The 15711-nt window shown below is 40.6% G+C and overlaps 1 protein-coding gene across 1 annotated transcript in view; it reads right to left on the bottom strand.

The window, feature by feature from the left end:
- Positions 1-2753: 2753 nt before the first annotated feature.
- Positions 2754-15711, bottom strand: part of HECA (hdc homolog, cell cycle regulator) — a 31839-nt gene continuing 18881 nt past the window's right edge. Inside the window, exons 2-4 of the mRNA XM_033055294.1 lie at positions 12850-13890; positions 9686-9840; positions 2754-7090 (exon numbers count right to left, since the gene is read on the bottom strand). Of these exons, the coding sequence (XP_032911185.1) occupies positions 6926-7090; positions 9686-9840; positions 12850-13890 (1361 nt within the window). The 3' untranslated portion in view covers positions 2754-6925. The remainder of the gene's footprint in view (positions 7091-9685; positions 9841-12849; positions 13891-15711) is intronic.

Genomic DNA, 15711 nt, shown 5'->3' with positions numbered 1-15711 from the left:
CCACCTGCTCCCCTCGCGACTCAGCGCTCCCACAGCACCGCCCCCCAACTGCGGCTCCCACTTCCAGGTTGGCAAATTTCGCAACTTTGTACCTTATATAAGGTGCACCAGACGATAAGGCGCACTTCCGGATTTGGGACGAAGTTTTAGTCAAAAGGGTGCACCTTATAGTCGTGAAATTACTGTAATCAAACTGCTACCAACACCCAGCCTGATGGGGTGTCAGGTTGTACTCTGACTTTGTCAGGGTTTGGAGTTTGTTTCTTTGTAGTACTGTATTTCTATTTTAATTTCCCTAGTAAAGAACTGTTATTCCTAATTCCCATATCTTTGCCTGAAAGCCCCTTGATTTCAAAATTACAATAATTTGAAGGGAGGGGGTTTACATTCTCCATTTCAAAGAGAAGCTCCTGCCTTTCTCAGCAGACACCTGTCCTCCAAACTAAAACAGCAACTTTTTGTTCTTTGTCTATATATAAGCCACACCTGATCATAAGCCGCACTTACGGGTTTGGACCAAAATTTTAGTCAAAATGGTGTGGCTTATAATTGTGAAATTACTGTACGTTAAATTCCCCTGATATTATGGTTGGATTATCTTCTATCTCCACAGACTCCATTCCACAGTTATGACTCTTATATTAGTAAGAGTCATGCAGGCATCACACAAAGGTAGCATTGATTTGTTATTCTGTAACTCTATCTAGATAATCAAGGAGAATTTATTTTTAAAATTTAAGATTCAGCCCTTTTATCAGCTGCCTATTAAATGAGCATGTAGCCAGGAAAATGGGACACAGACACCACAAGATAGATGTGATCTGCACGTTTTTCTCACAAGAAAACAAGTACAGTGCACATTTTACAAAAGGGAATAGCTTCAGGGTTACATTATATAATGGAGCTGAACACAAACTCTTGAACATAGAGCACCTCAGGGAGGTACATTAGGAAAGGTACAAAAAGGAAAGTATTTTCTTCATGCAAGGAAGAAGATTTCTTCTTGAAGCATGACTTGAGAGTTCCTCCTGGGTGCCACCACAGATTGTCTGGCTCTGCAAACTAGCCCATGTGAGTTTCTGATCAGGTGGTTTGTGGATTAAGGAGCTATACCAGCTGCTTTAGCTTCTCTCCACATCCCATTGATGTTGGCCAGACATTACTGAATGAAAAGCAAACATGCAGAAAGCTCAGTGACTAACAGATGTATTTAAGGCCAAAAAATATTAATGTACCAAGTCAATCACAAAATACTGTAGCAGCAGCTGGTTTGGAAAGCAGGTTTTGTTTTATATGATCAGGTTCAAAATGAACAGAAATTGTTTCACAGAATACTGTCAGAATAGAAATCAAATACAAATGTATGTGTGTGAAACCTGGGCATGTATTTTTAGGTGCACACACCCACACACATATGCAGCCTGAATAGTTCATTCCCCTCCTCTGACACAATCAGGGATGCCTTCAAGAGAAAAATAAGCCCAGGCATGCTCCTAACCCAACCTGCCTGTACCACCCCTATATTAACTACATACTGTATCATGTAATAGCTTGAAAAGTTTTTTATTTCTGTGACTTTTTGCTTCCTCTACATTCTCACACTGCTCCTGTTTCTTTTAGCAACGAAATAACACAGCAGATCAAACCTGAAATTCTGCAGTTTAGTGCTCAGTACCAAAGACTGCAGTAATTATGCCAGGGGAAGAGTCTCTCCAAGAGATTAGTTCTCATTTAGTTTTCCCACAATGGCTTTAGGCTTAAACCATGACCTAAGATCCTTTCAGCAAAATATCAATATGGAATCACTGCAGTCACTTGTAATTAGCTGATGGCAGCTTATTTACATTCCCATCCCATGAGCAGATAGTCATTATTTTAAGCAGCAGTTATCCAAAAGGCTTTTCACAATTAACATATAGGTTGTCAGTTTCAAGGTTATTCAAACCAGCCACAGTATCTGCTTCCAAAATTAAACATGCACAGCTACAGTAGGCTCTTTAGAAAGAGTTTCCAAATTTCCAAACCCCACCTCATGCCTCCTGAACTGTGGCACTCCTTCCCTCCCAGCAGACTGTCTTTACCTTTTGTATGCCCAGATGGCCTTGATCACTTGCATCCTTCCTGAACTTCTCTGTGGTAATATATAAAGGCAGAAAAACCATGCTATAAACATATGGAGCAAGGTTTGCTAAAATGGATGACTTCATGCTTAGTTAGACTGCTGAAAAACCTTAGAGAGGAAGCAAAGATTTGCAGCTGGGTTTCAGAGATGAAGTGTTCTGTCATAATGTGGGAAACCCTTTTGCTCTAAGTGCTACCCTGCTGCCTTCTCCCCTCCAGAAGCACTTCTGGTATTTCACAGGCACCAGAGGGTACATTTCCACTAGCAGACTCCTCCAGAAGTGAAGGATTCAGCACTCTGTCTTCCATTCAGCCCCACAGGCAGCAGCTGGCACAGCAGACCAGCATTTCTGAAACTGCTCCTGCAGGACTGACTGCGCTACCGAAGGAGCATTTCTGACATCAACGAAGTGAGCAGGATTTCTGTTTGGCAAGGTGACACACCACACACACCCCACCATTACCCCCGCAGCACAACAGTCTTCAAAATGACAACAACAAAGCTTAATTTTACATGACACCAAAACCCTGGCTTTACTGTGCCCTTTAAACTTAAGGCAACTGGAGTAATTCTATAAAAAAGTAGGTGTAAGAAACTACTCCAGAGACTGGGGAAAGAAGAACCCACACCATTAGCTGTCTGGTATTTATTACTTTTTAATACAGAGAACTCACAACAAAATATTCTCTAACAACACACATAAATGATATCATAACCAATTATTTTAATTTCATCAACATTCATTTGCTATGTACATATTCTTCCATCTGCAAAAGTGCAATCCAAGAATGTCTCAACAAGAAACCTTTATGGATGAGTATATTTTTGAGGGGTTTTCTCACTGGTGGCCTTACAACATGTTTGTCCCTGGTTACTTGGTACAGCAAAATGAGGAATACATGGAAGGGGGAAAAAACAGAAAAAAGAAAAATACTGGGCTAGATGCCTCCCTTGTAGGAGTATTCTTTATTCTTCCATTTAAACTCATTATGAATACACTTGATCATTACTGGAGATGCTTATGTAAACAGACTACAGGATAGTCTATGGTCTGGCTATAAAACACAGTAGTTTTAATGACTCTGCAGCATTAGACAGAACAAGCAATTTCAGGCTGTTCACGTTGGAAGATGTCAAATTACACATCAGTATGTAAAAATGTCCATTTTGTTAGTTATGGTTATCAAAATTTATTTGTAGACATCTTACTAATGGATGAAATCGGTTTTACACATCCAAAATATGAAGTCTACCTAAATGCAAGCCTCTCCTATGGAAATAAGAGTTAATTACTGGAAAGAAAAGCATTTGCACATGCAACTCCTATTGCTATCACAAGGAGTATCGTGCACTTAAGAGTAGAATGAACCTCCAAATTCAGAGGGCTGCATTCTCATCTACAAAACATATTTCAGGCAAACTTAATCTGACCATGGGCCAGCTTAAAAAGAACACACAGCATCAGAAAAAAACGAAAGGTAATGAAGAATAAACTAGCCAAATAAGCAAAGCAAGTAGCTCCCTAGCTAGGGAGGTAATTTCCCTCATGATGCATTTGTAAGCTCATGACTACTTCCAGTGCTTGTCAAGACTGTGCAACTGTGGTCTAGTTTAACCTCCAAAGTAGCCATTAGGTCCCAAAGAAGTTGCATTTGCACTTCTACTTCTGCAAAGCCCAAGAAACTCTCATGGCCAAAGGTGAGGGCTGACTACTTGACTGGAATCTGCATGTTACAGAAAATTGAGCATTTTGCAGTAAACCAAAAGCAGCTTTCAGTACCGACAAGAAGCAGTGAAAGCCTCTACAAATTAGAGATAATTTACTTTGGAGTGAAAGTACAGAAGAATCTTTCTGTAGCTCAGCTGGTTTCGACTAAGAATTATTTTTACAGTGCTATGCGTGCTGCTAGCCTCCAGTTGAGAGATATATTTTACAAAAAACAGGCATTTCCTTAGGCAGTAGGTAAGACTAAACAGCAGAATTAAAAGGAAAAGCTGGCAAAAAACTAAACTGTTTTCTTAGATAGATTTGTATGTAATTCCTTGCCAGTGTTAAGATTTTAAATGTGCTTTTCCTTTCCCATTTTCCCAGTCTGCTCCACTCCTAGTTTTGACTTGGATGTATTATACAATCTCTCATACACTTGGTTTTTAAAGCTGACCACATTTCCTTTATTCCATGGCTACTATTTTTGATTGTCACACATACAGGTGTAGAGAGGCATCCAAGAACTTAAAGGGCAGAATTATAAATTAAGCTACTCTAAGGGAAGCAAGTGAACAAGTATGTAGGACAACTCGAGATCCCACTTCTCCCCTTCCGTGTGCATTGCACAGTGACACCTTCTCTCACCGCTGCACAAAAAAGTGGGCACACAATGCCATGTATCCTATGTGTATCGACACCCCAGACTCATGACGTGTGACTGGCACTCAAGACTGAACCTACAGTAAGAGATGCATGCTTTAATTGCTCTCTTAAATTGTTTAATTACAGGAGCTTTCTCTTTGCTGCATGATTTCAGGCCACTGCGACAGCCGCTGTTTTCTGTCTGGTCTAGTTCTCACAGCACCGCCAGGCAACACAACTCCAACCTTGTCAGCCACCCTAACTCCAGCAGGTTGCTCAACACACCATCAAAGCTGAAGGGCTCATCCTTCTGGAGGAGCTAATCCAAACTATAATTTGATTGCTCTTCCCAAGGGAAGCCTACACTGCACAGCTAATTAGGTTTTATCTGCTAGAAACCTTCTTCCTGCCCAGGTATGCCCAGGCCAGGTCCTGCTCCTATGGACAGTGGGTGCAGTGCTGGTCCTACAGCAGCTGGGCTTGGTATAACTTTGTGGTAGCCATGAAAGGACAGTGTTAGAAGTCTCTCAAAGTCTTTCCCATAATTCTCCCAGAAGAAGAAACAGTTTTTTTCCAAAACTGTTGCAAACGGGACAACTGCACAGGAACGCACTCCAGACCCCAAATCAAGTCCAGGAACTCTCACAGAAGAGGAGCACCAGTGAAGGTGACCACAGCCTGTTAACATGGCTGTTCAGACCAGCACTGCCCCACATGAGCTGGGTGGCACCCAAGGACATTGCCACTCGACCTGTGCCAGCATAAGTGCTCTGTGTGGTTTGGGCATTACTTGGTGGGTAGCTAATGCTAAAATGAGCTAATTCTGCAGTGAAGACAGCCAGGAAATAAAACTCTGAACTCAGCATTCTTACACTAAGAAACATGGATATTCAGCTTGAGTTTTATGTGCACAGTAATTTCTTAATTCAGTAGAAAGTGTAATTCTCAGTCCAACATAGGAAAAAACACTATTTTGGCTTCTGACGCTTTTGTTTTCTTTCCCAGGGTGGCAGACTATCAGGGTCATTTTCAAGACGGCAATTTCAACAGATACACTCTAAAAAGACTCTAATTTGGAAAAACAAAAGACCTCAGAAGAAAGGAAAAATAATCCCACCATGTAAACAGAAACAAAACACTGTTCCAGTGGACAAATACTTCATAAATACACTATTAAGAAAAGAAAAAAAACCAAACGTCCCTTAAATCTCAACTGATTTGAGAAACCAAGCAAAAGATTAATGACCTATTTTAAAGAATTTATTTAAGGAAGGGAGAAACGGGAGTCAAGAAACAACAACTGCAGAGTCTACAGGGCCAAGCTCTCTGATACAAATTCACTGCTTAATGCAGTCTATTATGTATAGCACAGAGGCTTGTAGAAAGTAAATATGCTAAATTTGCTTCCTTAAAACATCTCCTTGTTTTTAGATCCTAGACTGAACACAATTTTGAAAGACAAAGGCGCAGCAATTAATTGTTTTAAAAAGTGATGACATGTTTTGTACTCAGTACCTCTCAGCTCATAGAGGTCTGAGGGCCCAGATCCCACTTCATGGTTCTCCTTCCACACCAGCCACACAAGCCTGCAGCAGGCAGCAAAGCCTCAGTCCCAGCAGGCACATACAATCACATCCCCATTCAGCTCAGCCAGTTCCTTCCCTAAAATGTCTGTGAAGAAACACCTTTAAAAAAAAGATTTTAACATCTCCAGCTTGTTTTGGTATGAGCAGATGACCCAGCTGGGCATATGACAGCCCTGTTGGAAGTAGAACTATTGCCTGCACTAAAACTCAGTGAGGGCAATGCACATCAAACACACATGGCAGGAAGACGTGATGCCAAAAGAATTCATTCAAGATTGCATTTTCTGGCACACATTTACATTCACTTGTCATGATACTTTAGTTTACCCCGGTCGTGGGAAATCTGAAAGAAAGCCTGCTGAGGGGACTGGCAACACAGGGCCAGCTCCTGCACTCCTGGGAACCAATGCAAAAGGCTGAATGAATTCAACAGTATCAGAATAATTTCTTTCCAGGATTTCCTGGATTTCCCATTTCCACCAAGCTGGAGGAACAACCCTATGCTATTACCCATTTTCCAACTGGACATACTTCTCTGTACTTTATGTCTCCCCACACCCTTCCTATAAACTGCATTACAACTATACAAAAAATAAACCCAAATCATTTTTAGCTGAACTTTACCCCATACATGGGATATATTGAAAGGCCATTAAATTGGCTTGCCTCCAACCTTCACAGAGATCTTGTCAGGAGGATTCTGGTTTTAATAACATGTATATATACATATTAATATGTACACTGACAAAGAAGCTGCTCTTTCAGTTAGAAAAGAAATTAGATTTCATCACAGAATGAATCCTATAAAAAGATATGTAATAAAGTTGAAATACCCATAAAATAGCTATTACTAAAGCAAAGCTTTCGTCAATAAGCCTCCAAAACTTTAAATGAAGAAAATGGCTTCACGAAGTGGTAGTCTAGATTTCCACAGTGAGGACACTGCTGGACGTTGCTGTATTCAGAGAAATACTGCATGCCAATCCGCACATCTATTACTGGCTTCCCACAGTGCTTACAGTTCAGTCGAGCCTGTAAAAAACAAACAAACAAATAAAAAACCTTTTTGAAATAACCACACTCCCCTTGGCTTCTCATCTCTGGAAAAGAAGGTCAGAAGAGGCAGTCCCCTGTCCTCCCCAGCAGGAGAAGGAGTCAGTCAGGAAACTGGCAGTAATGGGACGTGCTGGTAAGGACATTCCTCCCCTGGACTGGGAACTCGCAGACACACACCATGCCTTTCAGATTAAAGACCACCACCAAATTCTGGGGAGTGGGGCACCTCCCACTCTGACTGACAAAAGGTTTATTTTGTGCTGCTTAGTCTCTAAATCAATTCCTCACTTCCCAGCACAAGAAGTGGTGTCTCAATAAATCACTAATGAAGCATGGAAGCAAAGAGATAAATTTCATATTTGTGCCATGCAATTCAACTGTTTAGGCTGACGTTTTAACTTCATCTGTCTATGGAATACATCAGGACTTTAATCTTTTGGCTTAACAAATGTATAAGTTGATCTACTTTATCAGCACAACATGGTATTGTGTCAGTTTAAGTGTCTATTTAAACATTTATAGTACATATCAGGTTATACAAATGAAATATCACTTCAACACACAAACTATTCTGCAAAATCCAACTGAGAAAGAAGCAACATTAATTGGGTGGATACAAGAAATACGCCAAGGTGGTAGGTGAGGACGGACAGAGCTATTAATATTCAGCTGTTACAAAAAAGCAAGACTTCAGAAGAAATCTAGCTGAGAAACACAGCCCATCTGCTACAAAGAAAGCAACAGGCAGTATGAAAGCTCAGCAAGCCCTCTGGAATACTCAAGAGAAGCAGAAAGGATTTGAGACTGCAAAGAAGTTAGAGTAAAGGCGGCAAATGAGCAGTGAGGGCCTGAGCTGCACCATAGGTTAACCTCACAGCCCAGTACACTAATGAAAGTTTCAGCTCTCCACTGAAAAGAACAAAAACTATTGTTTAGGCCATCTTGATTTAAGGGATTTTCCTGGATGAAGAGAGGAAGAAATTATTAAAGCACTATCCCTGTTGAGACCAGACTCGAAAAGAAACAAATCAACATCTTCACTGCTATCTGCTCTGCTTGAAAAGCAGAAATTTTAAGAAATACAATCTACTAGGTTATGAATTTTTACAGAAGTGTTTTCTCCTTTACTACTGTCCAGCACACCAGCTAAGAATTAGCAATCTGACAATGGTTGCAGCTCATTATTCTACATGCAAATTTGTGACATAGAATTAAATATTTTGAAGTAAGGCATTGAATTATTCAAAATAAATCCAGAAAGGCAATTTGGAATTATATTATATACCATATTTAAGTGTCATTCTTCTGCATGCACAGAATCATCTCTAACAATCATGGTGAAACAATAATGCTTATTATCTGGCAATCACAGTCAGTGCAGCAAATGCTTTTATAGTCAGTTCCTAAACCATGTACTGTCACACTGTCCATTAATCATGTAATTAAGGCTCTTGTATAATGAGCTCTTAAATCTTTTCTTGTACATTCAACAGAAGCTATTCAGATTTAAAGCTGCTGACTTTTACAAAGGTAGCAAGTCAGTATCAGTGCTTTCTTTACCTTTGAAAGTTGCTATTAAAAAAAAAAAGTTAACAGCCTCAAGAGACACTAAATTTGGAGGTAATATATCAGTCTGTAGTTATAATTGCAACCAATGCCACCTTAACCAGCAGCCATTTCTCTTTTGAGCAACACATTTTGGTAAATATGTTAAAGTTAAAATAAACTCATTTCGCATATTGACAAAATGGTATTTCAGATGGTTTTAAAGTATGCACATTACCATGAAGAGATCTCAGTTTGAATACCTACATCTCTGCAAGGCTCCTGTTCCGACCTACTACCACCACCTGTGTGTCTGAGCATCTGGAGCAGAGCACTGAGTCATTCCCAGACAGATGGTTTTTTCTCAGCTGTCTACCCCTACCTGCACAGCAGAAGTGCTCTGTCCATCATGTGGACAATTAATTCTCTGGCATGGTAACAACCTGCTGTCCCAGGCGCAAGTCTACTCTGGAGTAGCCCCAGGCCCTGGATTCCTCTCTTAGGTGAGTGTTCAATGAACAAGAAGTTGCTCCAGGCTGTGGTGGGTGAGTACCATCACCAGGGCCAGCCACAACAAAGATTAAGGAGAGCTGAGTCATCTCCAAGCACAAAGACACTTTGGACCTTTCTGTTCCCTTGGTGCCTTTTTGCCACACTTATGCTACACAGCTTGCGAACCAAAAAACCCTGGAAACATGACTCACCTGCTCAAAACGTGGAACTGCACCTGATGCTAGTGATGAAGCATCAGATTTAATGTGTTTAGAGGGGGCTTTATTTAAAAACGTAACTGTATTAACCACTGACCCTTAACCAATGACTTTAGCCTAGCTAAAGTCCTCTTAAGGATTGTACCTCTTAAGACAAAGGGACAAAGACCCATCAGCCCTCTGGTATTGCACTCATAGGTACAGGCTGGAAAAGAAGGATGGAAGGAGGAAAGGGAGAAGAGATACACAGCCTTGACTTTATCTAATCAGTTGGAATTTCACCTTATGTGGAACCTTACTTATGTTTGGTACTAACCTGACAACAGGGAGATGCTGCCAGAATATCGTAGGTATACATGGTTCCCAGCTGATGCCAGCTCCCATCCCATCGGGACTTGCACTTAATGCAGATAATTTTGTGAACCCCTTCTAAGCAGTCTACACAAACAGCATAGAGGTGCATAAGCCTTCCTGTGGACAGAAAAGACACATCTTAAGGAGACGATAATAGAAGATTAAAACAGACATTTTCTGCAATGTGGTACCTGACCTTTAGTGATATAAATCACATCTTATTTTTTTTTCTTTATGAAGAGTGAATGACAAAGTAAAAAGTACTTCTCTATAGGAAATACACAGGGCTTGACAGAAGCTATGCAGAACTCAGAAATTAGTCATCACCCTGCCCACTCTCCCTTACATCATTTGTTGGTAGATCTTAGCAGAATATTTTATACAAGGAGCTGCTAAATCTCCAAGAAGAGATGCCAGGTTAAGCTGTAAGATCAGCTGCTGTGTTTCCAAAACCAGAATATTGCCCTAGCATCATCCCCACCTGACATAAGAAGTGGAGAAGTGCTGAAGCTTATTTAACAAACTTGGTACAGATTTATTTAACAACTCGCCAGTACCTTCCTGCAAAGAGGGAACCAACAACCTAATAGTCCCCATAGACAAAAAGCAACAGTCAGAAGAGCAAATTTTTTTCAGGTACTTTTTTCTGACTGTTCATTAACAAGTATATTTTCATAATACATTGCACATAGAAAGACTTTAACAAGCCATTCAGAACTATAAATATATTGAGCTCTGTTTCCTGAGTCAACCTGAGTTACACTTATTTCCATAAGAAAGAAGTGGCTCAGACTTGGATATCAAATATTTTCACTACATACATGTGATTAAACTAGTCAATGTGAAATCTGAGACCGACTTCGACAAAAAACCAAAATTCCTACATCAATTATAAATATCTGGCACTTAGATTATGCCTCACTTATAGTGACCAAACTGATTTGCAATTTAATAGCTGGCTATTAGAGGTGGCCTGACACTGAGTACTAATCCTGTAACACACCAGATTTTCATCTGCTATCTAAGATGGAGCTAAGCAGTAGTGAAGTTACAGATCAGCAACAAAACAGGACTGTGTTTAACATGTGTTCACCTTGGATTGCAATTTGTGCCCTTTAGCATCAAAGCACTGAACACATCACAAACTGTAATTCAACAGACACATCTTGTAACTCTTCTACAAAAATGGGAACAAAATATTAATAATTTACGATTAGTCTATATCAGACACTTCCGAAATTAACAGTCTGTATTTTTACTTGTTTTGGTTTTTAAGCCAACTATTTCAGAAAAAAAAAAGAAAAAATAGGTTGTTCTTAAAATATACATACAAAATACATTTGCTAGTGTGAGCTGGCAAAAAACTGAGTTATTCTACAATGTACATAATATACACATAATATATATAATTAGCTCTTATAAGAAACTCTGTGAACACTTAAGATTAGTGATGTTCAAACAACTACATGCACAGCAGTTGTGTTGAACAGGAAGATAAATAACTTTCCCTATTTGAAGTTCGGCACTGTTTCTGCCCTTCAAAATACTACATTCCTTCACCACTTAATTTTCAGGATACTTTTTGTATAAGAAATGAGGCATGTAGTATCTTAAACACGCCTGAAGTAAAGTAAGTTTTCTGTACAGAAAAGAAAATAACAGCCTGGAAGAGTACCTTACAGCTTAATTTCATTTCAAAGAATACTTCTTTCAAACCTTTTACCCAGGACAAGGAAGCAAGAATTTTAACAATTAATTATTCACAACAACTTGTCTGAACAAGTTTTTCAGCTATATCATCCAACATTTAAGAAATAATTAAGTTTAAAAAAAACCAAAACTTCACAGTTTCGTTCTTAGTGGAAAATGTTAACAAACAATGAGTTTCACTATTACTAAACCAGCTTTTTGCAGCAATAAAATCACAAGCACATTGTGTGACTCCTCATCAAAGCAAGTAAGTATAGTTATCTCACATATGTATATTCTGTTTATCCTGGAACTTTTCTGGCTTGTACATTTCCCTATTGCCTTTTCTCAAAGTACATTAGGTAAGACAGAACAATAATGTTAGCATGAACACAGTTTAGTGACCTAGTGCATAGTGATTTAAGGAAAGAAAAAAAAATAAAATTGAAAGTTTAAGGAGCAAAGGCATGTTACATAACACATTATGACCATGCATGAGATATAATGTATTTTATTGAAAGGTGAGAATCTTCACTGTTAAAATACCTCTGGTTAATCCCCTACCCACACACTTTTCAACATACAATTCTATGCTTTTGACCACCAGACCAGGAACACTTTCTCTGACTTATTTTAGCCATTCTGACTGCCAGCAGGTTGCAAGACAGGCACATCTAGCCATGTACCACCCTGATCACTTATGTTTGCGCCACAGCTTTCAGGAAGAGCTAAAGCTCATGCTGGCCCACATTCATTTGCTTTTCTAGGAGGAAAAAAGAACCACGTGCTATGGTCTCCACTCATCTGAGAGCTAGGACATAATCAAGACACAGCTCAAGCACGTGCACATTTGCACTTCACTGCTTCTTTAACACACAATAGTAAAAGCTTACTCTTAACAGATCCAGCCTCTCCAGGCTGTGTTAACACAGGCCAGACTACAGCCTTTTCAATGTTTAAGAAATAATACTTCACTATGAAACAAAACTGATATTCCCTAGTCTGAAAACCTCACCCTCATCACTGATACAAATATAACTTTCACCCAGGCTGCAGCACAGTACGCTTAAATTGAAAAGGTTGTTTAAAAGGTCGATGTGCATCTTGGAGTAAAGTTCCCAGGAGATAAATGAGCACGTATATGCTCCAGAACAGGCTGGCTGGAAAATCTTCCCATGGTCTACCTAGAAATCGGATCAGAACTTGTTTAGTTGTAAGCCCAAACAAAAGGAATGGATCTTTCTATACGGCATCTTTTTGTAATTCCTTCTAAGTGTTTTAATCTGATCCACGTGAGTATTTTGGACATTACTTCAAGCTTTGCAGAACTGCTTAAAAATGCAGAATCGGAATGAAAAACTCTAATGGCAGGGAGAGGGCACAGAAGGCAGTTCCATCATTTAATGAAACCTAGCATGACTGACAGACAACCTGTACCTTGAAGGTGACAGGGAACATCATATTCAATCTCATCATGTCTTGATGGGCTAAGGAACAGAGTCCCGTCCACCAGCGGAAACTGTTCAAACACTGGCAGCGCCCTGTGGCACAGAGCACAGTTTACAACGTTCCTGTGGCTGGCACTGAGAGCAGCAAGGATGAACTTCCGAAGGTCCTCCCCTTGGCCCACCTGGGCATCGTCTTCCATCCGCACATGGAAAGTATTCAATTTATGCCTGGGGATGTGAGTGAGCAGCTCAGATAGATCAAGCCTTCTCAGGAACTGCACAGGGGTATCGAAGTGTCCTGATCTATGTGCCTGCAAGCCAGCTGTCCCGTAATCAAAGTGTGCATTCCTGAACATGCCCCCCCCGGCCATGTTCTTCTTATGGGGCTCCAGGTGAATGGCATTCTTCAAAAACTCTCCCAAGTATCGCGAGGAACGAGGGCCACTGAAATGCGTGGGGGCGAGGATAGAGTAGCCAGTAGGTGGGGACTGGCCAGGAGAGACACAAGGGGAGCGAACGGCGTAGCTGCCACCCATGACACCTTTCTCCTGGGAGTTCTGCCTGTCCATGGAGTGCCTGCGTTGGAGGTCATTACTCAAGCCTTTCTGCGGCTTGTTGGCCGGCCTGCCTTTTTTGGCCTCCTCTGCCGACTCTGTCATGGACCTTCCCGAACTCTTCTCCAACACTGATTTCTTCTTCTTGTCATCCTGCATTCGCTTCACCTGGTACCAGTCCGTGTCCTTCTTTAAATGCCCCTGCCCACAGCGACAGGAGCAAAACCGAAAAGCCAGATCGTATCCCTTCTTGGTCCACATGTTTTGGCGACACTGCTTTTCGTTCCAACTCCTGGCTCTGCCAATGCAATTGAACTGGACGAGGATGCTGCTCTCCCACTCGTAGAAGCACTGAAGGTGCATCCAAGTGCTGTAAGGACAATGCTCGTTGTTGCATATAACCTTCTGGTAGTCATCCTTCTCCAGGTCTACCGGCCTTCCAAAACTACAGATCAGCGGAGTAGCACAAGGGGCTTCTGTGGAAAGTAAAACAGATACATCAATAACTTAATGGCGCATTTATTGCACTATTTTTTTTAAACACTGTGACAAACACATGCAAGCTCTTACTAACAACCTGTATTACTAAAGGGCCACAAGTACTAGCTCTGGGTCAGTGCAAAAAGCAGTATTTGCCAAAAAGAGATAAGCATGTGAAAGGAGATTAGCTCTCCTCAAGCATTTGTGGATACCGTTACAAAGCCTTAAGAAGCAAGGAGAAAGCATTCTGAACATTTCTGGAGGGCTTCAAAGCCTTACAGGCAACATGGGGAGAATACAGAGAGATATCTGTGTAAGCCTAGCTTCACAATGATGGGGAGAGCCAGGAAGAGATGTTTTCTTTGGGAGTGAGCAAGAGACAACAGCTAGGGAGAGGAGAAAGCAGAGGATTTTGAAAAGCAAGACAAAAAGCTTACATTCTCAGTACAGAAAGGAGGGCCTTCATTACACTGCCTAGGCAAATACAGACTGTATCACCACCACTGACCTTCTGGATAGCTAAATTTCACAAATCAAACAGTTCTGCAGCAAAGACACGTGAAAAAAATCCAAATGCAACTTGGTATTTTATCGGCAAAGCAGCATCTTTGCTATATCCTTGAGCAAAGAAGAGTTTACTTCAATTATCTCACAGCAATGGTATCAGCTTCTATACAAAAAATGCAAGAAAATGTTCTGCATTTATGAACTGATGACATCTTCCAGTTCTTCACCAAAGCACCACAGACTACACATGACTCCCATTGCTGGCTGCTCTACTGCAGCTGGAGACTCAAAAGGGATTGGAAATTTTCTACCGGAGTTCTTACAAAAACTTTCTAGATGCTGTAGCAGGCTGACCCCCACCACAGATGGTTACTCAAGTATTGTAAATATTTCTTCTCTGTATTCCTGTCTTCCTAATTCTTCTACTTCACCAGAAAGTACTGCTCCAAGAGGGCTGTCAGAGGCCTTTCAACCTCTGGATGGTTGCTTTCAAATATTAGCAAGCTTCTGCAGGGTCTTCTGTGGTCAAGTGCCACCCCATCCTATCTAAACCACAGCAATCAGCTTCCTCAAGTTCCCTTGAAGTCTCAGCCAGTGCCCCAGGACTTATGGCAGAGGTGCACAGAGCTTTGAGGAGAGAGACTGCCATGACTGGTTTTTTTCCCTTAAGACTTGAAATTTCTATTTGATGATCAGGTAAAAAAAAAAAACTCTGTTGCATTGTTTTCAATCCCATTCTCATCACTGCTTGACACAACATAATTTGCAGTAGAGTAAGAAGTTCTGTGCTGCTAGATGTACTTCAGCTCTCAGTAAGAGGCACACTATCCATCATCACCTGTCCTACAGCAGTAATACACAAATTAGATGCTCTACAACAACAGATCTTCGTTGTGCTAGTGGTTCCTTTCCCAGCAAGTTTTTGTAAAATGCTATAAACAAACAAAATGTTCAAGGCAACCTTCAGTAAATTCAAGATTATTGTAGTTCTTAAAACTTATACTGGAGAATGTGACACAAATAGCACAGAAAAACTTTCCTGAGTCATTCCCTGGAAAATGCCATTTCCTTCACCTAACTTCTCTCTCTTTGTTTCTAATGCCAGAAGTGGCACACTTGCAAGAGTTCTTCTGCAATACCTTTTCTCTAGGGAGTGGCCTATAAACTGCAAGCAAAACACATTCCCAAAAGCTTTCCTTTAAAGAAGAAAAAGCCTATTTCATTTCAAAATATGGAATTTTCAGTCATTAAAAACAAATTAACAAATTGGAGAGAACAGAGACAAGAGGCTTTCCCCAGAGACTCTTTGG

This window comes from Catharus ustulatus, chromosome 3, assembly GCF_009819885.2.
Source record: "Catharus ustulatus isolate bCatUst1 chromosome 3, bCatUst1.pri.v2, whole genome shotgun sequence".
In the NCBI taxonomy this organism is placed as follows: Eukaryota; Metazoa; Chordata; class Aves; order Passeriformes; family Turdidae; genus Catharus; species Catharus ustulatus.
This window is presented reverse-complemented; position numbering and strand designations above follow the sequence as displayed.